The sequence below is a fragment of the Scomber japonicus genome, chromosome 19, assembly GCF_027409825.1.
Source record: "Scomber japonicus isolate fScoJap1 chromosome 19, fScoJap1.pri, whole genome shotgun sequence".
Classification (NCBI taxonomy): Eukaryota; Metazoa; Chordata; class Actinopteri; order Scombriformes; family Scombridae; genus Scomber; species Scomber japonicus.
In genome coordinates, this window is record NC_070596.1 from 13,419,254 (window position 1) to 13,445,022 (window position 25,769).

At 38.8% G+C, this 25,769-nt stretch overlaps 1 protein-coding gene across 1 annotated transcript; it reads right to left on the bottom strand.

The window, feature by feature from the left end:
* Positions 1-1,189: 1,189 nt before the first annotated feature.
* Positions 1,190-25,474, bottom strand: pnpla7a (patatin-like phospholipase domain containing 7a). The gene is made up of 36 exons (XM_053340437.1): positions 25,379-25,474; positions 24,347-24,401; positions 24,154-24,228; positions 23,377-23,464; positions 23,157-23,239; positions 22,652-22,752; positions 22,380-22,520; positions 22,116-22,275; positions 21,585-21,665; positions 20,653-20,781; positions 20,405-20,485; positions 19,554-19,683; positions 19,396-19,467; positions 19,185-19,255; positions 18,833-18,988; positions 18,657-18,734; positions 17,695-17,900; positions 17,446-17,577; positions 17,114-17,237; positions 16,041-16,154; positions 15,799-15,865; positions 15,482-15,631; positions 13,905-13,968; positions 13,452-13,620; positions 12,127-12,309; positions 11,743-11,861; positions 10,785-10,941; positions 9,508-9,624; positions 9,241-9,310; positions 8,830-8,946; positions 7,465-7,613; positions 7,171-7,323; positions 6,858-6,977; positions 3,985-4,069; positions 3,242-3,357; positions 1,190-1,755 (listed from the first exon to the last, which is right to left on the bottom strand). The coding sequence occupies exons 1-36, from the start codon at positions 25,417-25,419 to the stop codon at positions 1,651-1,653; spliced, it is 4,059 nt and encodes a 1,352-aa protein (XP_053196412.1). The 5' UTR covers positions 25,420-25,474; the 3' UTR covers positions 1,190-1,650.
* Between the last annotated feature and the right edge of the window lie 295 nt (positions 25,475-25,769).

Consider the following 25,769-nt stretch of genomic DNA (forward strand, 5'->3'; position numbering starts at 1 on the left):
TTGTTCAAGTCAGTCTTAATACAACAATTCAATACTCACATGCCCATATGCCAAGATGTACAATCTGTTTTAAAGTATTAATTTGGCTCACTCAGATTGCCAAAGTCTTTTAGCTTTAACTGAATTTTAGAATGCTTTGATTTTTACTAAATGATTGTGAATTTAGTCCGCTATCTGTTTGTGTGAGGCCACTATTAGGATCAGTTTGTGCTTGTTCAATGTGCTGTTTCATTATAAAAAGGTCAGGAAATAGGACATCAAGTGTTTATAAATGTCCTCAATGGCCACAGTGGAGGTGGATTGAAAAGTCAGCTGACATAGAAAAGTGTGAGACCTGATTAAATACAGGTTTAAATACAGAGACAACGCTGCATATTGTCAGTCTGGAGGGTATTCATAGTGTTGTACGTGTTTATGTGCATGAAAAGTGACGTAAATGGTTGTGTGAAGAAAGAAAAAAGAGAGCTAGAGAGAAGTTTAAACTGTGGCTCCTCTCTCATCTCCACACAGCTGGCCGATCATTGTATAAAGTGGGTGTGAATTTTGGATTGTCGGTTTTGAAAGTTGCAGAGATAGCTGAACCCACAGTATTCCCACTGATCTGATGTCACAAAGACATGAGGGGGAAGGGGTTTCTGAAGCTATCTGATAAGCATTTCACTAATAACTTTAAATGTACATATGGGCGTGTAAGTATTGAATTAAGATGAAGAAAAAGAGAGCCTGTTACAGTCAGTTAATCCAGATTATTATATAGAAAAATACATATTTTTCTTATTTAACTTTAGTGGTATATGCTCATGCCAATAGTTCGTTTTATTTGCCCAATTTTTTGAGATGTCTGCCATCCCCAAAAGTGAGGTGAACGCAATTTTGTTTGTAGTGTTCACAATAAAAAGAAAAACTACATCTAAAAAAAAATAGTGTTTCTCTCATCAGAAACAGGTTTGCTGTCAACAGTTCAGTTAACTGAACAAACAAGTTGCTTTGTGGGCTAATCAGGGCAGTGGTTCCTAACCTTTTTGGCTTGTAATCCCTAAAGTGAAGTCATTTCTACTTGCACATTATATTAGGGTGGTGGCAGAAAACTGGAGTGTCTCAAATCATATCAAAACTATCTGCGTGGCTAGTGAGGAGAAAATGTTTTTTGGGTGGTAATTTGGGTGGACTGACCATTAGCCTCCTCAAATCTGTAATGTGCAATTAACAAAGATTCATATGCTTCACCTGCATTCATGTAATAAATATTTCATGGAAATAGTATCTCCTCTCCTCTCCTGTCTTCTTTTTCTACTGGACTGGTGTGATTCATGTAAAGCTACTGTTCAACTATCTCAATATGAGAAATAATGTGATGTGCAGCTGCTCTTGTCTAGATTAGGAATGCACATGCAGCTGAGTAAATGTGATACTAGCTGCCTGTATTCTATCTATAGGGACTATCCATTTGTTATGTCAGCCAAACAGCTAACGAGGCCAAGTTACAGAGGGCAAAATGGTAATCACCGTTACTGACAGTCTCACGGTCAGAATGAGAGAGCAGGTAGTGTTATGTGTGACAGACTGGAAGGTGAAATGAAGCAAAGACATGCAGGTTTGGACGGAGTTCATCAAACCAGTCTTCACTTATTGGAATATTTGGAAAGGGCTTCATGGTTTGACTTCCTGTGGATGCTCAAGGGTGGCGGGTGACTGAGGGTAGCTGCTGGTGAGTGAAGTAATGCGGCGTACACATCTCCCTTCCAGTTCTTCATCCTGAGAATCAAGTGACAATATATCAGACACAACTTAAATTATAGAATAGTTAAAAAGGCTTTACAGAGTTAGTTTCTGTTAATGCATCATCCTGCCTACTGAGAATTTTGTTTCCACTCTGTTATTTATACAACATCATTATCTTCTGCTGGATATTCTTAATTCAAGGGATTAATTACCTGAATTTCTCCATCTGTTTAAAAATTCTGCTATTCACCTTCAATTTGGTGATGACTGTTAAAACCTTCACCTGCTCTCCTTTAAACAAGCAAAAAGGAGGTGATGCTCATGCTCAAAGGCTCACCCCTTAAACTTTTCTCCTTTAGCAAATTAACGTGAAAAAAGCCTCTAGTGTCAAACTCTGCACATACTTGACTCTGCACAGTGAAGCTCAGACACCACAGTCAGGTGACAATCAGAAAAAACACTTTTTGAGCAGAGCAGGACTTCAAACACTACATAGCTCAAAACTACTACTGTTTGTAAAGCAAGTATCCAAAAGATACTCAGCTCTCAATTTCCTTCATAGCGGATAGAAAGAAGACTATCAGGTAGCATATGCTATCACTTTTAAAAAATCTATTGTGAAACATTATTTAAGCATTTTTTGACTCTTGGCCTTACAACAGAAAATCTCTATTTTCTAGTGAAAGTCGTAGCCCTTCCTCGGGTCCTGGCTCTTGACTAGAGGTAAAATATAATTTTTAATGAATTAGGTGGCCTTGCAATATATTTTAGAGTAGATTTTATGGTATTATTGATCACCTGTTTTAAAGCATGAATTGGCCTGGCTCCAAGATGAGCTTTTATCTCTTTTGAACAATGGCCAGCAAGAATCTGGTCTGGATTTAAGAAAAAGTGATTGTGCCCAATAATAGTGAAAATGTCAAGGTTTGTATTTTACCCAGAGAAGCTCACTTTAGACTAAAATGCAATGACTACTTAAAAGCAAACTAATGTATTTTTCAACCTAGACTCTATTTTCCCATCTTTTTGTGTCTAAGTGAGTAATGGTGACAGCAATTTTTGAAATTGGTCCAGTATTGAGTGAGAGCACTTCAGCCGGCAGCCACAAAATTGACTGCTATGTAATCCATTGGCGCACCAGTGTCCTGTCAATATCCATTAACAGTGTTTGTTTTTGCCACTGACAGGCTCAGATTGTTATTATAAGTGACAACATTATGGAAAGGACCTTACAAAGAGATGAAATGTTTTTCTTTACTTTCATTTGATCAAGTCTGTCTGTTTTTTCTCAAGAAGAAATCTCGTTCTAAAATATCACAAGTTTTTACATTTTTTTAATTTATTGGAGAACAAAAATGTTCTGCAATGATTTTGGAAATCTTTTAAATAACACAATGCTGACAATTCAACACAATGAGAGTTCTCTTTGAGTGAGCATTTAGACACAAAAAGCACTTAAAGTGCTGTACTTAGCAGAAGATATTTCATCATGTCCACCCGTATGACCAGAGGTGCGCACCGTGTCAACAGTCTCCTCCCCTTCAGTGTGCTCTCCATAGCGACTGTACAGTTCCATGTCAGACAGAGCGCTCTCCACTGCCTCCTCCTCATAGTCAGTTTGGTATTCTGACTCCTCTGATGAAGGGAAGGAGTAGAGGACAGGAAACAAAGAAGCACATTGTGGGTGAATAAGTGGAAAAGGTGGAGTGTGAAAGAGGTGACAAATGAAAGTGGGCGTGCAGGTGGATGAGTCAGAAAAGGCAAAGAATGTGTGAAGTCAGGCAGGGCCGTTTGATAAGTGATGGATGGAGAATAGTTTATAAATAGGAAGGGGGGAAAGGAGGATGATGGAGATGCAAGATCTTTAAAACATCACAATCATGGCTTGCTTTAAACATGGTTTCTAAATGTAATTTGAATCTGTAACTTTTTTGCAAATGCCTCATTTGTGACACTGAATTTCCCTGAGTATCACTTTTCCATTAGCATCTTACAGCTACTATCATGTGTACACACATAATTTATTCAACAATGGGGATTCAGCTATCCATTTCCTCCTCTGTGTGAAACAGATTCAATTGCTAATAGAATATGACAGGAAACTCATCAAAAAACAAATAACAGCAAGCTGGAGGAGAAACAGTAATAGCACGCCTTCTACTCTACTCAATGTGTACACGTGTTTCAAAGAGAAAAAAAAAAACGTATGATTGTGGGTGTGAATGAAAGTGAGAGCGTTGGAGTGTGTGTTGCTGGTTTTACCATCCACCACAGCAGGTTTGACAGGCTCAATGCGGGACACGATTTCTGCCAGGTCAGTGAAGGAAGCATTGGGACATGTCACCACCTGAAAGAAACACACACACACACATTAAAAATAGGTTCCAAGAAATAGTTGCTAATTACACATTCAGCAGTTACAGAGCAAGATGCTTTCATTTGGAGTCATGTTTCTGTCCATCTAAGTACTGACTCTCCTTTAGCTCTGTTCTTTATCTTTCCCAACTCCTGAGGGACATATCTGGCTATTAAGCTGTTAAGTGTTTGATTATGTTCACCAGCTAGTCGCCAACTGTGTTTTTTACCATCTGGTGCTGATCAGGTAGTGTACAGTCAGTTTTTACAGCTTTTTCTCTGACTGCTGTGACTGAAAATAACGCAATGAGAACAGTGACTGAACAAAACAAACAAAAAAAAAAATGTAAAGTTGCAGCCAGTTAAACAATGAGCTCAATACACATTGTTATTTGATATATTATACAAAATGCAGATTATAGCCGTTTGAACCAACTGTGCAGCTGTCAGGTGTTGACACCTCATCTGTTAGAACGCTGCAGTATTATATATTCCTCCATACATACACTGACCAAAACATAAATAGCAGCCAGTAGCTTTACTGAGAAGCTCTCTCTGACTTCATTTGCTGTACGCCATACTGTGCAGATGCACATTTATAAAGGAGGCATTTTATGTATATTTGATGCTATGTATATGCAGTCTATTTGTTTATTTTTATAATTATTAAATTGCAAGTTAAGTTTACTGCACTGATGTCATTCGGACAATAAAGTTTATTTTTTTAAACTGTAGGATATTCTGCCTCCGTTACATATATTTTTTTCACAAGTGTTTTATATCTGAGGCGTCATTGTAAAAATGTGTGTGTGTGTGTGTGTGTGTATGCAGTATGTATATATCTTTAATTTGTATACTTATTTAATTGTCCAGTTAAAGATTAAGTGAAGTGATCTGGTGTCTTGGTCACTGCCAATCAATACAAGGTTGTTCTGAGTGATCACCTTTATCCTATGATGAAATATTTCATTAAACCTTTCATGATCAAATGTGTATGTTTTGGTTCTTCAGGGACACCTGCAGTGATTCTACCTGTTGCATTTACCCTTTCCTAATTGCTGAGATGACTGTATGTTCTTGTAATCTTTAGCTACTTATTTGCATTTTTTTAAACTACAATATTGACTCTTCTTTTTTTTAGCTACAAACTCTCCCATTTGTTTAAAAATCTCTGCCATCTGAACTTAGGATGTAGAATCCATCACAGGAGATGATGAATTCCATTTCCCCCTGAGAATTGCACCCTACTGTAGCATCTGGAACTGCCTATTTGAGATGGCTATTGTTTTAAATAAAATAGGATTTACTTAGAAGACGTTATTAAGCATTGTTTTGAATCTGCAACCATAACTGTAGCTCCATCCTTCTCTTCGTAATCGTTCAGTTTTGTTTGTTAGTTTGCAGAAATTGTCATACTCAGAATCAATCATACTATTCTTTCCTTCATCCTCCTCATGTTGTTGCTCAGATTCGGGGGTAAATATCTCATCTTTTTTCCATCATTCTCCCTCCCCCCTTGTTTAGTTGGTCCTTTATCTTCCTTTGACATTGCTGAGGGCCAGATCTGGTGCACGGTAAATCTATTTCTCTGTACTTTAAGAGCAGACTGATTCATAGTCTTAATGTTATTACTTGAACAGCAGTGTAGCCCAGAGTCTAAAATATGAGGCTGTTGAAAACAAAATGCAGCTAACAATGAGCATGTATATTGTAGATCAATAACACAAGAGGGGGACACGTAGCCAAAGCTATAACCATTTACATGGTATGCAAATGAGTTGGCAGATAATGAGCAAAAGCAGATGTGAAATTTGTCTCAGCAGATGTGGGGTGGTCACTGGTAACTGTAAAACCTTTTGGATAAGTAAACCTCATGATTTGCTAATTTTATCATCAAGCTGATAAGAATCTCTGTATACAATGTTGTGGATGTTTTAACTTAGCAATGGATTTAAGCTTGCTATTGTCTGTCTACACAATGCTGCAATCTTATATTTAATGCTCTATTCTAGTATTTTATTTATCTCTTTCTATTTTCTATACTTTGTTTTTATTATTAGTGTGAGTGTGGGGGGGTGGGGGGTTAATTGTATGTTTTAATGTTTCTCAAATTGCATGTTTTTCTGTTTAATGTAAAGCACATTGAGTTGCCATCATGTATGAAATGCTATACAAATAAACCTGCCTTGCCTTGCCTACTCATGAACACTCCTGTGAAATCAAACATAATGTCTAGTTACATAGAAATGTGTTACAATAGTTGATTTATTTTTATGGATTAAATATTAATAAGTAGAGTGTTTCATAAGCGTTAGCTCCAGATCTGAATATATGTTTATTGATCAGGAGAGTGCTTTAACTGTGTATTTTGGCACAACTGGGTAATAGCTTTGCAGAGCAGTTATTGAGCAAACTATTGAGCTGCAACGATTAATTAATCAATAGACTTGACACAACACTGTGAAGAAGTTATAAGAGGTATTTTTTTTTCAATATACTGACATCTGCTACATATAACAATTGATCAATAAATGATCAGCAAATTAATTGATAATGAAAATAGAGAAAGGATGTTGTCTTTTAGAAATTCTTTAAACTTAGCAACGCATTTGTAGGTGTAGATACATCATTTTCATTATAATCTAGAGTCATATGGAGAAACTGAATAAAAATAAAGCCCAAACCCTACAGTTGCTCTGCAATGAACTCTCCCTGATGGCTTTCTTGTCATATATTCTCAACAGCATTCCCATATGTTTTTCATCTCCCTCCATTCTTACATTGTTCTTGCTTTCGGTGTTGTGGAACTCCTCCTGGTGTCGGTCTTTTAACATTTTGTCCACCACTCCACTACGAGCCCACACGTCGAACACAGTCTTGCCATGCTGGTATCCCACCTCCTAAATTACACAAACATGCACAAACAATCACATATTTGTTTGCTGGACTGTTGGCCAGAAAAAAAACTTTGTGTGAGATTACTGACATCAACAGCAGTTTTGTTATAACTCATGATCGGGTAACAATAACCCACAGTTGAGGCAAAGATTTGTGAGAAAACAAAATAGATGACACCGCCATCCTTGAACTTACAGCAATCTCATCAAACTTGCCAAACTCCAGCGTACGGTATCTGTCAATTGGAGGTCTGATATACTCGCAGTAGTCACTGTTCTTCACAGACTCCAGCTGCCTCACGCAGCAGACGTAGGCCAGCCGAGTCTGAATCTCGGCCATGTTCAACACCTAAGTCCACAAGCATAGGTAACACGTTTCATTGAAAAACAGCTCCAAAAATAGCCTTATTGATATTCATAGGACACATTTATTTTTAAAAACACATCCTCATACAATAAGTTGTGCCTTTATTTTTAATCAATCCATTACCTTGACTTTCTCAGCTAGGGGGTTGAGGCGTTTCCATAGCAGCCACCAGCCGGAGAGCGAATCGCCATAATTAGTGAGGTTGGTTTCATCCCGGCTGCCCACGTCAATAGCTATCACCACTTTGGCCCCCATGGAGCGTGCCACATCAGCTGGGAGAAGAAGTGGAAACAGAATCAAAAGGTGGGACAGGAGAAAAGGAGAGTTTTGTGAAAGAAATCAATCATACACAGTTGAGATGAGAGGTTCGACTCCTCTTACTGACTCCAGCTTGTATGAGTCACTCGCTTTCATCGTGTGGCTTTTCTAGACTGTCCAAATGTTAGACAGAATATATCAAATTCTGATAGTGAAATGAGTCATTAAAAAAAGGGACGAATCAAAATTCATGGATGATCATTGACTGTACATGGAACTTGTGGGTAGGTGAGTGATTTCTGGAGCCCGAGTTAGAGGATTCCACACATACTCATAGAACTGGAGTTATATTCAGGTAACTATGATAGCTGAAGGCAAGGGGTGGGCTCTGGGCTGAGAGAGCAAGTAATGAGTTGAAACAAATGCCAAAGTGGTTGTTTTTCCTCGCAGGCTATGCAAACACAGTAATTAACTTGATAAATGTCCACAAATATAGTTAATATAGGAGTTTCACAATAGTGTGTCTCGTCTTTGCTGTGTGCATTAGCTAGCTGGTAACAGGTAGGAGGGGCGAGTCAGTGAACAAGTTAATGGAGACACCACTAATACAGAGAAGGTAAAATAGTTGTTTGTTTTTTTTAAACTAGAAATAATACATATCCATGTCTGTCCAGACTCATAATATTCATGGCTGAGACTTTGAAGGAATTTAAAAAAACAACCAACACAGTTTCCAGGTGGCCACCCAAGATTAATGTCACCAATTCAGTATCCGACCAAATGTGAAATATGGTCACATTCTTCCCTTCTGTTCCTGAATTATGGTGTTGAATAATGGCCAGAAAAGTGTTTTTGCAGAACATTGACCTTTTGAATATAAAATGTCATCACTTCATCATTTTATTCTGTTAGACATTTGTGTGAAACTTTGTCATAATTAGTGTCTGAATTCTTGAGTTATGGCCAAAAAAGTGTTTTGTGAAGGTCACAGCAACCTTCATCATTGACTACCAAAATCTACTAATTTCATCCTTGAGTCCAAGTGGACGTTTGTTTGTGTCAAATTTGCCAAGATATCACATTCACAAAAATGGGATGGACAGACAACTTGAAAAAATGATGCCTCAGGCAACGACTGTCGCCAGCGTGGAGGCATTAAAAGGCATGAATGAACACAACTGAGCAAATACACTAAGACACTGCGAGAAAGAATCTGACAGGGGAACAAACCTGGCAGGTTGTTAATGTAGCCTCCATCCATCAGTAGGTGTCCATCTTTGGGGTCACAAAGAGGAGGCAGATACCCAGACAGAGACATGCTGGCACGGACATACCGCCACAGAGAACCTCAAAAAGCATACAAGCAACTGTTAATATTTTATCCCTATTTAAGCATTATGTATTTAATTGAACGCAACCGACCTGAACTGAGAAAATTGAAGTCATCAATGAGACTAATTAAAGGGTCAGTTCACCAGTGCGAACAGTGCTGTCAGAAATGTCAGAGGTAGAAAAGCTGGGCACATAAAATGAAAACTAGCTGCATGGATAGAAACTATTTTAGGTCTTTTTTTTGTCTTTTGTGTGAACTGACCCTTTAAGCAAACAAGAACTAAGTACACGTAACATTTCTGTACCTACCATCAGTGTGTACTCTCATGGCAGAGGCAGTGATGTCAGTTGTAATATTGAAATACGGGATCCGAAGGTCCTGCATGCACAAAAGGTTACATCAAAACAGATCAACATAATAGGCTCAGATGACATTAACTTATCCTAACTTATCCTGCACCATCAGACTGTTTTTGTGCCTTAATCAGCTGAAACAATCTTTTCATTTTATTTGTCATCTCTGTGCTATTCTTCTTCTCATTCTATTGGCCGGGATTTCGGGGGGATCTCACCTACCTCTATCTGTTTGCTCTTGAAGACATTGCTGATGCTGGAGTTGAAGGCAGCACCAGAGAACATGGAGGTGACCGGGTACGTCAGATCCAGAACCTTCTTGAACACTGAGGTCATTTCCTGCAGGAGAAAAATAAGGTTGAATGGTTCCTTTCTAACTACATGACTGCAAAATGCACAATTTTCATGCACAAAGCAGCATTTAGCCATCTAAATGAAAGGATTTCTTTTATTGTAAAACAACATTTGCATTTTTTTTTGTGGGTGCTCTCGCTTGCTCAATGTGTACACAACAGGTTTATGCATGAGAAGTAAATACATGCTTTTCTTAGTGATTTGAAAAAATCTTAAAAAGATAAATTCTCTCCTCATAAAAAAAAACATCTCAACAGAGCAAACTGTCCAGTTCTATTTTTTTCTGCCTTACTCTGCAAAAGGACAAATCATTCTATTACAACAGTGGTTCTTTTAGTGTAAAAACTATGGAGCAGCTCTGCCAGATGCTTCTACAGTGAAGGTTCAGCACCAAGGACGGAGCTGGAGTAGGAGGGGCTGGACACACTGTGACGAAGACAAATCTTACCACATGCTCTGCCTGCAAACTCAGAGACAGAGCAGGTGTCTCAAATTAGTCATAATGGATGATAATGGATGGTCACAGTATTTAAGACTTTCATATCACAACTAAAAAGATTCTGTTCATGAGCTAGAGCTGCAAACATCCGGGGCTGTATGTGCAACACCGTGCCATTATTTATGATAGTTAATTAGCACAGCATGGCTATGTGCGCATTAAACAATTTGGAGTCACCTTCACAAGGACAGACTCTTGACAGTCTGTGAAAAGCTTCAAAGCAAATCAAGGCTTTAAAACATTCCTTTCTTCAATAAGACACTGGAGCAAGTAGAGCTGTTGAAATCTGATTCGCTTCCACAAAACAGAATACTATTCAGCCAATCAAGTCATTTATTTGTCACAATTATTAAGCCTCATTCTGGAGATGATTAGAATGATGTCATCAAGAGAAGAAAATCCCTGTCGGTCGTAAGCTCTGCAGCCAGCAGATGTTATGTAACATCCTGAAGATGTTTGATCAAGGTCAGGAAGCATCAGTGTTTCACTGTAAGCTAATTCAATACAGGGCTTTAAAAAAAATAGAGGAATTATCATGATGGTGTGGAAATTAGGCTCTTGCTACAGTATTTGGGTTAATACCATGACAGGTGTCAATTAAGAATAGGTAGCAGTTTCAATTAATAGCTGTTGCTTTGACTCTCACCATTGCCCATTCTCTAGCCCTCATCCTCATGCGGCTGTGGCTACGGTCTTCAGCATATAGTGCCCCCATCAGGGAACCGATAGACGTGCCACCAATGAGGTCCACTGGGATGCCAGCCTCACAGAGAGCTCGCATTATTCCCACTTGGGAACAGCCCCTGATAGGAAGGGTGGAGAAGAAGAAATGCAGAGATAAAGTATCTGTTATATTAAAAAAGATATAGGCATACACTGTTGACAGTAAGATTAAAGGATTCTGTCAATTTCAAGATTTCAATTCAGTCTTAAAACAACAGTCAGGTGCCTAAATGAACTTTAACATCCCTCCTGTTCATACTGACCATTACAGGATCCCTTGATAATGCACTTTCAATGTAAGTGTTGGGGGCCAAAATCCACTGTCCTCCTTAATGCAAAAACCTTTGAAGTTATCTTTTTAGCATCAAATTCCTGCTTTTTGTTCCGATCTTTCCACTGCAACTTAACAGAAAAAGACTATCGAGACACAAAGCGGGATTTTTTTCCTAAAAAGACAAACTGCGGAAGATATCCACTTTTTATTATATTCAAATTACGTTAAATAGTGACTAATTTCATCAGAATTTGATACATTTGTTGTCAAAATGAGGAGTGTGGATTTTGTCCCCCATCACTTAAGTTGTAAACACATTTGAAGGGATCTTTTAATGTATCAACAGGAAGAATGATTACAGCGAGCAAAACCTGTTACAATGTTCATTTGGGTGCCTAACTGTTGTTTTAAGAAAGACTTAAACTGTGAACTGTGAACCTTTAAGACCCAAAAATACTTGTGATGACGCTCTGAAGCTTACACATTAGGCCCAAAAGAATTGTTATATCTAAAATCTAAACATTCATGTGCTAAATTACAGTATACAATGACTTGAATACTATGAACTTTAGAATGGTTGGGAGACACACAAAGGGGTGAGTGTTACCTGGCCCCTCCTCCCCCGAGAATAAGGGCAATAGCATTGCCAGTGAGGACTCGAGCCAGACGAGAGAAGTCTGAGTGGCGATCTGCTGGCTTCTCGAACACACGTTGATACAACTCCAACTGAAAAAAAGGGAGATGACTGTAATTAAAAGTAGAGAAAAGGAGTGAGAAGATGGAGCAGTACTGAATGGATGAGTAGCTGGTGAATAAAGAGAAAAGATTAAATGAGAGGCTGAAATGAGAACAGGGAGAAGGTGAAATAATTAAAAGGAAAAAAAAGGAAGATAAAGTAAATCTGGCAAAAAAACTGAATGATGAGGAAATCACTTAGATTTGCAGATGAGAGAAAGAAAATAACACTGTGCTCGTCTTCTCCATTCCTTACCAGTTTGGGCAGGCTCCTCTTAGAGAAAACCCTTCGAGGACAGGAGAGGTGGAGGTGTCTGGAGATCCAGCTTCGCATGTTGAGCCAGTCTACAGTTCCTTTGGGTGGGGGCCCATCTTCTCTGTGCAACAGCACCAGCTGCTTCTGGGCACGCACTGCGCTTCCTTCCAACATACGCTCCAGCTACAGGAAGGCACCAAGCAGATGTTTTAGAATATTTACACTCTCTTTCTTCAGATTACAGATGGAATAATAAGGGATTTTGAGATTCTAGTCCAGAGAAAAAACTGCAGACTGACAACTACTAGAGACTACAGTAGGTTTAAGTGAACATAATATCACCACAATTTAGACTACAGGCTTAGCACAAAGGGCAGAATGGGAGGGTTATTTATGAGATGATTTTTTAAATGAAATTTGTATTTATTTTATTTTATTCAATTGTGATTCCCCAGATGACAGTCTTATTATATGAAATTCCTGAATGAGCAGTCTTACAGGAAAAGGCTAAATTTATCTGAAAGGAAGGTCAGATCATCCACCCAGTCAACAGGCCATCTGCTAAACGTTTAGTGTGCAAAGAGAGAGGGTGTCTGTCTGCATATATGCGAGTGTGTGTGTGTGTGCCCTGAAAGATAATAATCAAGCGCGAGCTATGACTCATTCTTGTGCCTGAGCAAATATTGATCCATTTTTCCATTTCTCTGACCATCTCCTGTTAAATGGGGATATATTCCTTTCTTTTCTCTACATCCATTTTCCCTGTGAAGGCAATTATCTGTCTTTCCTTCATCAGCTTCCTTCCACTTCCTTTCCCTTCCAACCCACCTCTTTCACAACATCCATCCACCGTTTTTCTCATTTCTCCCTGTATACCCCAAAGGTCAAATGCAAACCATTCACAGCCTGTGTGACCATTAAGTCAGCAGGCACGACCGTGATTCAAGAGCATAATGATCAAGAGACCATCAGATAGAGATCTACTCTACCAAGATCTCCACCTGATAACAGACTGAAGACTGTACAAGAGCTTGATTAATAATAATTGAAATCTAAACAAAGGCTGAAAAATGTATAGTCAGCTGTAAAACAGACCATAAACACCTGGTTAGTCAAAGCATTTGCTGATTCCAGTTTTCTCTGTGTTATATCATTTTAAATTGAGCAAAAAATAATACCTTTTTGGATAAGTGATGGCCATTTCTCACTTTTAGACATTTGTAAAAAATACTCTACACCTTAAATCAATACTGACAATAATAATTAACATAGTCATCTTTGCAACTGATTCACATCCCCACCTTTCTCCACCCCTAACACCTCACCTCCCCAACTACAGGATCTTGCTCTCCGAGTCCCACGATAATGATGCAGTCGGCCTGACGAATGCACCGCTGGGTCCATGGGGTAAGTGTGTAGTCTGTCTGGTAAAGAACAATGCGATGGAGGTCTTCCTGTTGTCCCAACCAGCTGGACAGACGGTACTCATGGACACTGAAGAGAGAAAGCAGTCCATTAATGGCAGACGGCATTACTTAGCTGGCAGGCTGAGTAGATCCATTTTCCTATTGTGCCAATAAAAGATACTTGAACTGAATTTAATGAATGAGTCAGAAAGGGAGATGGCTAAAAGAAAAAAAAAAGTCAACTGACTATATGACAGAGGAAAAGACTAGATGTTGAGATGTTTGCTCAGATCATCATTTATAGAATTACTTTGGGTGGTGCTATAGTTAACATAAAAGCTAATTCCATTTTCAATCTGCCATGACACATACCTGTCCAGCGCTGCAGCTCCAAGGCGCTGTTTGATGACATCACTGGTCAGCAGAAGAGTGGGACCTTCATGTAAAAGATCACACAACAGTTACAGTCAATGTCTTGTTGAAGCACTTTGCTAAATCCAGTTAATTTGGATTGCTGACAAGTCTTAAAATGCTCTTGCTGCAGTCTCAAGAGGAATAAAAAGGTAATTTCTTTGAAGTAAATACAAATAAGTAAGTACTCCTAAGGTAACTTCCTTTATTGTTCTACTGCAACATATGATAAATCTGAGTCGAACATGTACCATTTTGTTGAGAATAGCTCAATATAGGAGTTTTTAATCAAAATAACATTAAAACAAGTTACACTGAGAGAAAACCTACTTCACTTAACCCTTTCCCCTGTTCACTCACTCATACACACACACGCACGACTAATTGGGTTAGCTGACCATCCTTAGGCTTAACTCAGATTTACCAGTATTATGTGGCTGGCTCATTTTTAATCGGGGTAAATCACCATGCTGAATTCATATGCTGAACTGCAAACCTCAGAGGATTGGAAAAACCTGCCAACAGCACAACCACTAACCAATCAGATTACTGGAAACACCAAATCATTAGTCCTTCAAGATCCTGACATAGTCAAAGGTTCTGAGTTTGCAATAAAGTGACAAGAAAAAAGAGCTATATATTGTTCTTATAGGTCAATAATCCACCCAATGATGATTGCAGCTGCATTTTAACTGAGTAAAGTTTCTTTAATTCCTAAAAGGATAGCTGACAGTTTTGATGCTTTTACACTCTGATTCCATCACTGCAGCTCAGAAGAACACGAGGTGACTGTGTGGTGATGAATGCAAATAAAAACTAAACCCATCATTAGAAATGCAACAGATAGACCTCATGAGGCATTAACTACTTTTCCTCTCTACTTTGGAAGTCTGACATTACTTTGAACTTTTTTTTAATGTGCATGACACAGTTTGCTCTTCATCCAAAAAAAGCAAAAAATTGTCTATACTAAAAATACATCCCCCATACATCGCATACATTCCCTGCGTCTTATTCTATTGTAGTTATTTAATATAATCTACCTTGTTGAATATGAATTTCTGCTGTTGCTAACTGAGTGTTCCCAGAGCTAAACTGGTTTCATTGTTTTATATCGTGTCATGTAATTTATTCATGGTTCTGACAATGTCGCTCCTAATTAACAATCCTGCCTCTTTCACATAAACATGTTCATAGCTTGATTTGACTGAGCTAGTTGATAACCAGCGTTGAGATAAGGGGTATCCAGGATGGCCAATGTTAAGCTCAGTGAAGCCAGCTAACCATGAGAGATTCACACTGAGCTGAACTTGCTTCGTCACGCAGGCCCCAATTCTGTCGCCCCTCTTAATGTCGCTCCATAAGGAAAGGAGCTGTCCTGAGGGCACAGTCTCAGTTGAAATTAAGGACTAAAGTAAACAAAGCATTTAAAATTAATTCTACTGTGAAAAGCCAGAGCTGTTATGCTGTAGCAGGAAGTGCCTACAATACAAGATGAGCAGACACATCACTTGAAGCTGCCATGTTTGTTTTTTTACCTATGGCAAGAAGCGCATGTTGCAACTCCAGGGTGAAGGCAGTGAGAGGTACTTCCTCTGATACAGGCAGGACTGTCACTGTGGAGAGGTTGGAGGCTTGGTTTCCTGCATCCCATTTACTACCAGGGGTGTGGAGAGCCAAACTGCGAGCTGGTGGGGGCATACATATACATATAGTATTAGTAAAACAAATCATTCAACACTAAAACCACCATTATCCTAGTCCTATCTTTAGCTATGAGTCAGTACAGACATGCAGTGGGTTAACAGATGTGTTTAAACAGGATGAGCCAAAACCAAACATTATAGACATTCACCTGTCAGAGGACCATTGACCTGCTGGAGGATCTTCTGTCCTAGTAAGTGGATCAACCGGGTGACAACCTGAGATGCACATTGTAGGTTAATTTCAATTTTATATTTAAGAAAAGGGAAAAAAGGCTAAACATTTTTGGAACCCTTTACCCCCCATTATCATCAAACATACACGCTCCATCCACCAAAAATTAAGTGTTTTTACATCAGCTGTATTTAATTTAACACCTGAGGTTCACCGTACCTGGGGGAACTTCCTCTTAATGGAAGTGAGAGCTCCTTCTGGCAGCTTGGCGAGCTCAGAGTCTCGTACGGCGTGCACTGTGGTGGCACGGTTCTGATGGGTCAGGGCCTCCACCTGCAGAGAAACAAAGGACAAGTCATGATGTTTGCTTGGTCAGGAAACCAAAAGGTTGGTCCCAGGAAAAACAGAAACCCCAACCATTCCTAATCATTACAACACATAAAATAATGCACTACGGACAGTACTTTACTTATATAAAAAGATACTAAATACATCATTTTAAATGAGTATTGTGTTTTACTCTAAGTCTTGGACTGTTGTGCCCTACTTTCAAGAAAAGGAAAAATACGTCTATAAATAACATTTCATCTCATCATCCAGAGTTCACATCAACATATGCCTCAGAATGTTAGCCACCTTCATGACAATCTTGTATCCACTTCCCACCTTCAGGTAACAGTAACCATAGCATCCATCAACTCAGGTATTATTAGAAGCTCTGTGACAGAGACCAGCCATATCAGCCGATGGGAAAATGGGTGAGTGACTGGGAAGGTTATCAAAATGAAAACTAGAACACCACTGGCATTCTGTTTGGCATTAGGTTTTTGTGCTTTGGTTACCACTGTGGTTTTTTCTTCACGCTTGGAGGGAGAGAGTGAGGAGAGGGGCTATTCAGTTGATTGTAATCTGTAACCTCAGCACTAAATGTGACAAAATCCTACACAATGGTCCTTTAAATTTTAAAGCATAAGGCTAACGATTTTCTATATTTTTCTTATCAATTATTTCTTATCAACAAATCCCATGCAGAGATGAACCAACAAAGAAATCAACCCACTTACAAGCATTATGTGTGTGTATCAGGCTTGGAATACACACACACACACACACACACACACAATACTTGTAAGTAGAATTAATTGTTGGTTTGGCTCTGCACATGAGATTTGTTGACAAAAAGAAAAAAAAAATAGAAAGTCAACAGCCATAACCTTTAAAATAGTGCATACACTAGTAGTCATTCCTAATTTTTCTCTTACTATCCACAATCTGTCTTTTATGGTCCTTACCACTCCAATCAGGTCGCCACGTCCATACTCTCCTATCAGCTCCTTCTTGCCGTCTTCCTTCATGATTACAGAGCGCAGTCGACCACTCAGCACTATGAAAGTACTGTCTGATTTCTCACCCTGCCTGAAAAATATATAGATAACTTTAATTTGTTTGCTAATCTGCAAACCTTGCAAATCCAAAACCAAAATTTTGAAATTGAATTGCATCCCTTAGCGACTTGTTTGGAAGCCTTCAAACATGATTAATTGCTCCCACGTGTAATGCAAGAATGTCTATAAAGTTTAACTTGTTTCCCAAAGACCATTTATCAAGGTTCTCAGCAGAATACCTGTAAACAGCCCTGCCAGCTTCTACTGCCATCCAGTCGAGAGCAAAGTCGATCTGTCTGACAAAAGATGACATCCTCCTCACCACCGTGTGAGCAACATTCAGCACCACCTTAGGCTCCTCGCGCATTATCCTGAAGAATAGACAAAAATCCAATTTAATTGTTTTTTAACTCTGCAGAAGACTACGTGTCTTGAATACATGATTCTGCATGGAAGGGTGCGCCTATGTGTGCATCTATGTGACTGACTCATAGAAGTGGGTTTTGGAGATTGAGAGGAAGCTGCAGTCTCGCTGGGCCCGGACAGTGAATATGAGGGGCTCTCCTGTCAGGACAGCGAGTTGACCGACAAGCTCTCCAGGGTGAGTCACAAACAGACGTGTGTCTTCTTCGCGGTCAATCATCCGCTGGTAGACGTGGAGGAGGCCAGAAATCACAAACTGAATGCTCACCTCCTAAAGCAAAGAGAGGACAGAGAGGAGAGAAGAGGACAGATTTAACAGTCTGAAGGTGAAAACTCAGTTGTGCAACTGGGACACATTGATTGGTTGTCAAATCAGATATTTTAAATCAACATGTAATGTACTTATGTATTTAAAACAATAACTAGTTAAACTGTTAATCTCAATTAATATATTTTGTGTATTTCACAAGAGCCAAATCAAAAAATTTAAACAAACATTTTCTTAGACGTTTAATGTTTAACACGGTCAGAATTTGATTAACTTATACAATATCTTAATTTTCCTCACAGCACAATTATATTGAGATACAATACATAAAAACGGTTGTCTTGAATTAGATTACAAGTACTCAGAAAACATGCATGTGAACAAACCAAACTTTCTTAAGCTTGTAAAAAGCTAACAGTCTTATTTAATTTACCTGTGTGGCCTTTATCTCAAATAAGTGGCTGAGGGTTGTTGTGTCAAAATGTGCTTTGTAATACAGTTAGAGGAAAATAAAGCTGCTGGCAGCTGATACTGCCAATTAAAGCTTATGGTAGAGGACAGAAGCTGCACTTGAACAAAACATGTTAAATGCTGCACTGAAATACAATAAATTGATTTTCTTGTTGATGTAAGCCACCAGAGAGTGAGATAGACCTCATTATTTCTCTTTAACTTCAGAAAATGAGATAACCATTTTCTTAAAACTTAAGTTTCACAAAACTGAGAAGTGAACCTGCTTTTGTAAGTTGTTGCTCTAACCTGGTCGCCCTGACGAGCCACAACAGAACCAGCTTTGACATGGTGGAGGGTAACTCTGCCCTCAAGTAGACTGGGATCCTGCAACAGATCAAAACCAAAAATATTTATAATACTTGCTCATTATCTATCCAACAAAAAACAAGTAATATTTACACCAGCTGTCATCAAACTCCCACCTGCAGCTGGATGATTCCCAGCAGATCCTTCTTAGCAGCCTGGAGGATGGTGCTGCTTTTGCTGAGGTAGATGGCATCGGACTGCCCCCCACTGTCTGTGTAGTGAAACACTTCTGAGGGTGTGTGCTGCATCATCACACTCTTCTTCAGGTTGGACTGCAGAGACGGGCACATGAAAGTGACTTATGAGTAACGGCATGACAAGCGGCATCATAAGTAAACAACACCTTTATGCTGAATGATGTGAATGTTATCAGTGGTTGAAAGCACAGTGGGAGCTGGGATGTAATATTACATCGACACAACCACCCTGTGATTCAGTGTGAAGAGGTGACATGGCAGGGAGTCTTACTTTGTGAGCAGCAGGACTGGATGGAGTCTCATCTATAGTAACTCTGGCACGTTCACAAACCATGTTCAGGTCTGTAAGTCAGGACAAAGGAGGAGGATTACGACTTTAAGTATGTCTGTGTGTCCTTGCTTTCAGATCAGTGACTCTGATCATTCTGCAGGAAATTAATATAGACATTTGGTGATTGCTGACACCCAAGACAGTGACCTACCAGCGCAGTCGGCGGGCATCGAGATGGATCGCGGCTTCCTGTAGTTATTTGAAGGGCTGTCCTTTACACCATCTGTTTAATGTAAAAGTGAAATGCCAGCACTGATCAGTCTCAACACCAAAATAAGCACAATTTTAAACTGTGTGTGAATGTGTGACCTGTCTCCGTGGGGCTCTCTGAGGTCCCGGCAGGCAACTCGTCCTGGAAGTGCAAACGGCGAGTCATCTTCCCAGAGTTGATCTCTCCCATCACACTGTTCACATTGGACAAGGGCAACGCCTGACTCTCCTGTCAATTAAGCAAACAAAGAAGTTAACCAGAGCTGCAATGATTAGTTGAATAATCGATTAGATAATTAGTTGATTGTCAGGTTTCTTTAGTCATCTATGACAGTAAACTGAAGATCTCTGGGTTGTGGACTGATGGTTTGGGACAAAACAAAACTGCAAAATACATACATATGAACATATATTTATTTTTAAAAATATTAATTTAAAAATACAGATAAATGTAAATGTCCATCCATCCATCCACAGTTCAAACTATCACACAATGTGATTCCTTTAAGCAGATGATGTGACTTTGTGGGTTTCTTAAAATGTAATAGTAGTTGAGGATGTTTAGAGACTTTTTATGATTTTTTTTATGACTAATAAAAATATTTTAAAGCCTTTAGGAATTGGCTAAATACACACCTTTGCACATATTTTCTCTATTTTTAGTTATCATAAAGTCAGAGGCATGCCAGGTTGAAAGGATAGTACCCTCCCTGTTTTCTGAGAAGGGATTATCATCATTTTTATCATTTTCACTGAGCGTTATGAAGGACTATGTTATGATGCTGTGCTTAATGTTGTGTGAAATTAGCTTGCATGTGTGTGACAGTGGGTGTGTGTCTCTCAGTGCTTGTGTATGTACAAATTGTGCTTAGGTATCCGATGTGAGCCTCTCTGCATGATTGAGTGTGCATATACACAAATGTATGAGTGCTAATTAATTTCCCTCCTACCGGATTGAAGAGCTCTGTTGTCAGGCCCAGATAGTTATGTAATGCCAAGAAGGTGACTCTTTGGAGGCGAACCATGATTATCTGCAACACAGTGAAGTAAACAGAGCAGATCACATACTGTAGGATTGTAGTTACCTCCAAATTAGATCAAAATGACTGTTTTATATAACTGTATGTTTCAGATGGAGGAAAAATAGCCTCAATGATAAACAAACACCTCGTATATTTAGTGTTAGACAATCTGTTACCTGAATGACGCGCACGAGTGTCTCTGGATATTTCTTAAACACGGACTCAAAGGCTGATGCAGGTAAACGTAAGATGGTGGAGCGAGTTGCTGCCCGTGCTACTACAGTCTTATAAGGTGCTGGATAACCCTGAGAAAAGAACATTATTAAGCAAAGAGAGAGGGTGCAGTCACAAAAAAAAACTCATCTCCATCTCTGACTTCAATGACAAACGCCTACAATACTGAGAATAGCTCACAGAGCAAATCATTGGATAAATGGCATTTTTTTACCTCTCAATTCTATTATATGAACTTGTGCTTAGTATTATGATGTATGATGATCTATGATGATGTATGATGTTGTATGTATGATGTGAGTATGATACAGCCTGAAAATGTTTGTTGACACTGGCAAAATATCAGATGTTATTCCATACTCTGATTTCTTAATTTTTCAGTGTTTGAATTAGTCAGTTAGTTTAAAGTACAATCCGTTCACAACAGGTATATGTGTGCCTGAAAAAAGAAAATTATTATCTAGTCATTCTTTCTCTTTTTAACATCCAGACTAAACAATAATCCCACAAGATGTAGCTATAAGTAAGGATGTTTTGATAAAAACATGAAAATAAAGACTTTCATTTGAATGGATGAGCAAAACTGAGTGTGACATCAAAGTAAATGGAAACAAAACAAACCACACCTCCGAGCATAATACATAAATTCATTACTTGACACGCAGGGACATAATAACAATAATAATTAATAATACATTTAATTTGTACTGCATTTATTATTCATAGAGGTAATGGATAAACAAACTGAGTTGAACTGGACATACAGATAGAATGGAAAGTAGTGGAGAGGAGAAACAGACAGATCAGGGTGCAAAAGAGGACTCAGCAGAGATGTGAGTCTGATGTGTGGACAGGAGGAGAAATAGAAGCTCACAGTGATGATGTCCAGAATACTGAGCAGGCTGTGGACGCTGTCTCCTGGGAGCACGTCCTTCACAACTGGTTCTGTGCCATCCTAAAAAAACAGGGAGACACAAATTCATTGAAGAGTCTTCATTCAAACTTTACAGTAGAGCCATGTTAACAACAAATCTGTCAGGATAATATATGACTGTCACTTCATAGCGTAACATGTACGAGTACCCTGACTTCACAATGACGTGTCCCAGTTTCACTCAGTTTATAATTTTTCCAAACAGGAGCTTTAAAAATTCTAAACTTTATTGCTAAAATATTTTTCATGTTTTGAAGCTGGTCAGTGTATTCTATATTAACAATGGATCAAATGACACTGTATATAATAAAATAGTTGGAATTGGTCATTCAAGTGCACAAGAACCACTATATGACAAAATCTAATTAATCTGTGAAACTTGGAAACACACTCTGTATCAGTCTTTTAAAAAAGAAAAAGAAAAAGAGGGTGGGTGTGTGTAACTGGAAATTCAACACGCAGTCCACGTACATTCTCGTGAATGCAGAGCTCGAGTCGTCCATCCTGGACCACATAGATGCTGTCATCATCGTCTCCTGGCCTGAAGAGACCTTCTCCCTCCTGCAGCTCAATAAACACCATGTGGCGACACAACTCCAGGAAGAGGGGCTTCTCAAAGTGACCTAAGACCCTGTAACAAGTTGCAGAACACAAACAAATTATGGAAATGGGAAAGGTTACCTCAAAAAAAGTTCTGTATTTGTCTGCCAAACAAACACCCACACACACACACACCTGACATTCTTCAGCATATAGAGGACCTCTGAGGGCAAATTTGAGCTCTGCACATCAAACTCTGTTAGGTCAGCCTCCAGGAGGGAGGGAGGAGGTTCCTTAGGTTGTAGTGTGGGAGGGTCTTTACGTATCCTCAGGATTCTGTTAAGAGGCACGAAACAAAATATTTAAGATATTCCATTAATCAATTTATTCAACAAGACTCAAAGCAAATCTGAAGAAATGTTTCATGGTTTCATGTGCGCACACAGAGTATTTTTAAATGAGCATACTTGCGAGCTATGCTTAGAACTTTGGTTCTTTTGCGTATGCGCTGTGGCTGCTTTGATACCGATGAGGAGGTGGAAGGAGGAATCGAGGACAACGTCTGGACCTAAAAACAATAAAAAAACAGTCAACATTTTAAATGTGCTGTGTTTCTTTTTAACTGCAGACAGAAAAAGACACTCTGTGTATTTGACCTAAATAAGCCTACACCTAGTTAGTGAAGACAGAGGTGGAGAAAAAATATATTTAAAAATTTCTCGAATAAATGAGGATCTATATTCAGCACTAAGCTAAATGCATGCAAGTAATTTAAAATCTTACTGGATTAAGGTGCATTATAAAAATAAGTTACTGGAGCTACTACTGGAACTTTTGTGATTATAGTAGCCAGTGGAGTATATTTCATTCAAGGCTGCAACAGCATAACTGTTGGCACAAATACATACAGTTGATAATAATAATAATGATAATAATAATATTATATGTGATATGTGAAGAGAAAGAGAAAACCTTTCGCATTATTTTCCTTCCATAAAAGAGCACTTTATCTCTTTTTCTGAAGCGATAATGAGGTACCCCTGGCTGTTGTTCACCTTGTCAGAGAATCAAAAAAACAAAATGCAGAAAAAGAGAAAAAATAATCATTAGAGGTAGACAAATTGAATCAATCAATCATAACAGCATTAGAATATATACAGTACAAAGTTCAGGGAAGGGTTGGATGACTCACGGGCAAGTTTATATCTCCTATAAAGGAAGAGCACCACAATCCCAATCAGTGAGACTGCGACTGCAGCTCCAATCAGTACACCTGTGAGCTACAAGACAGACAACAATAAAGCAAAAATATGGTCACATGGAAAGGCATTGTAGTGTATTTTCCCACAGCAAGCTGGTGAAGGAACATTATCTCTCAGAGTCCAAAGTTGTGTCCCAGATAAACTGCACTCCCTGAGCACTTTTTTAGGACCATCTGTGCTATCTAATGCAGTCCAATACAAGTGCTCTGCCATAAATTCTACTTTTATGAAACTTACCTTTATGTTTATTAATGAGATCATATTGAGTGGTGGTGGTGTACTGAAGTGTATTATGTTGAAATGTATACTTTTCAATATAATTGCATTAAATTGCTTTATTGTGTTCCTAATAAAGTGCTTGGTGAATGTACAAACCAATTCTACACAGGTTTTTAGTAAATACTGTGTTCACAGTAGAAAAGAGACTAAATAACGTCACAGTATGAATACAAAAATAGGTGGTGGGAACAAATAAGTAAATACTTAATCTTTTAAAACAGACTGTGCATCTTAATTATCAGTAACATTGTAAAGTTAAGGTTTGACATTAAAAATAAAACTACACTGTGACAATTTGTTCATAATATGTAAAGGGAAAGTTTATGGATGCAACATTATTTATTTACTTCCCTGATGTAACAAAAAATGCAAACAAGCGCTTCTATGTTGTTAAGAGCATAAGCTGTCAATGAATTATCACTTCATACCATGGTGGTCTGCATCCTCTCCTCCACAAACTGCTGCAATCGTGCTCTCATGGCATTTTTGCTGTTAAACAGCACCTAAAAACATAAATTAACACAAATCCTATTAAATACAATTAATTACCAATGAAGTCAATTGTCATTCATGCCTGCTATTTTTGTTATTTATATGCTTTAAAAGAAAATGGGTGCTTACTGAACCAGTCAGCTGGCAAAAATCTCCTTCTTTATCTTCTCCATGGCAGTCCATACTGTAAGGCAAGAATGTTTAAAAGATAGGTTCGCCATTTTTCAAGTCCCCCTTAAAACGACAGTTAGGTGCCACTAAACACTGAAAGAGGGTTTCTACTGTAATCATTCCTCCTCTTCATAATGGCTGCTAAAAGATCTCCTTCAAATGCACTTTGCGTCTCCAGCAGTACACATTTACATTTGTCTTTTTAGTTTCAAATTCCCTCTTTGTGTTTCCCTGTTGAGCAGAGGTGGAAGAATAGTAAGAAAAAGAGGGACTTTGGCACTAAAGGACTGTAACGTTGAAAGATATCTACTTGATTTGACTCATTTGGACGGCTGAAACTTCATATTAGCTTCAGGTTAACTTTTAAGTACATTTTTGCACAGAAGGGGGGTTGCGAATTTTGGATAAGGAAGTGATCTTCTAATGGCCAGTAATATAGGAGGAATGATTATTGGAAGAAAACACCTGTTTCCATGTTCATCTCGGCTCCTGACAGATGTTTTAAACCTTCTTGAAAAACGTGATTCCGTCCTTTAAAAAAACTCCACATGCAGCCCAAACATACGGTTACATTTTGGGTAAACTTATTGGGTAGACTTAGAGACAGTAGGGGTGTACAGTCATGTGAGGAACCGGGTGAAATGTGAGTTGGAAAAAAAGGCTGGTGTCAGCTATGAAAGAAGGAACATGTAAGTTAGCAACAAGCTGCCAGCCGTCCTCATCATCATACTTCGTGTCTTCATTTAATGCTAAATACAACTTCATCACACAGGAAGTCAAGAACAATCCACTACAATTAGGCAGCAACTAATACTGGTGCCAGATAATCATTTTAAGTGGTTAATTTAGTAGCTAGGCAGCTAAGCGTTAGCTAAAATATCATTGGCTATCAGCTGGCTGACCAGTCAGCGGTCTTGCAAATAATTATAAATAACCCGCATCAAGTTCACATACAAGCATAAATGAAATTCTCAGTGTACGGAATGGTACCTTTCGGTGGTTCCTGCTGGGCTGCTTCCATCTGGCAACATTGCCAACAGACGATGGAGCAAAGTTAGCAGGTAGCTAACAAAGTTTTCTCTAAGCTGTCACTTGCTTAGCCCCGCCCATTTTGCGATATCCACCAATAGCGTTTTTGATGTCTGCTGTTGCCTTGGTACCGTTCAAAGCAAGGCATCCAATCAGCGACGGCCCAGACACCAGCCGAGTCTTCCTGTTTACAGTAGTAGGAGATCTTTTGTTTGTGTCAGCAGGAGCTCAGATTATATTCTCTCTACTTTTATACATGAAGGCTGTATATTTATTCAACTACTGTACTTACTCAGCCCCAAGCCTGCTTGTACTTTAGTTGAATGTTTCTATTCTGCCACTTTATACTTCT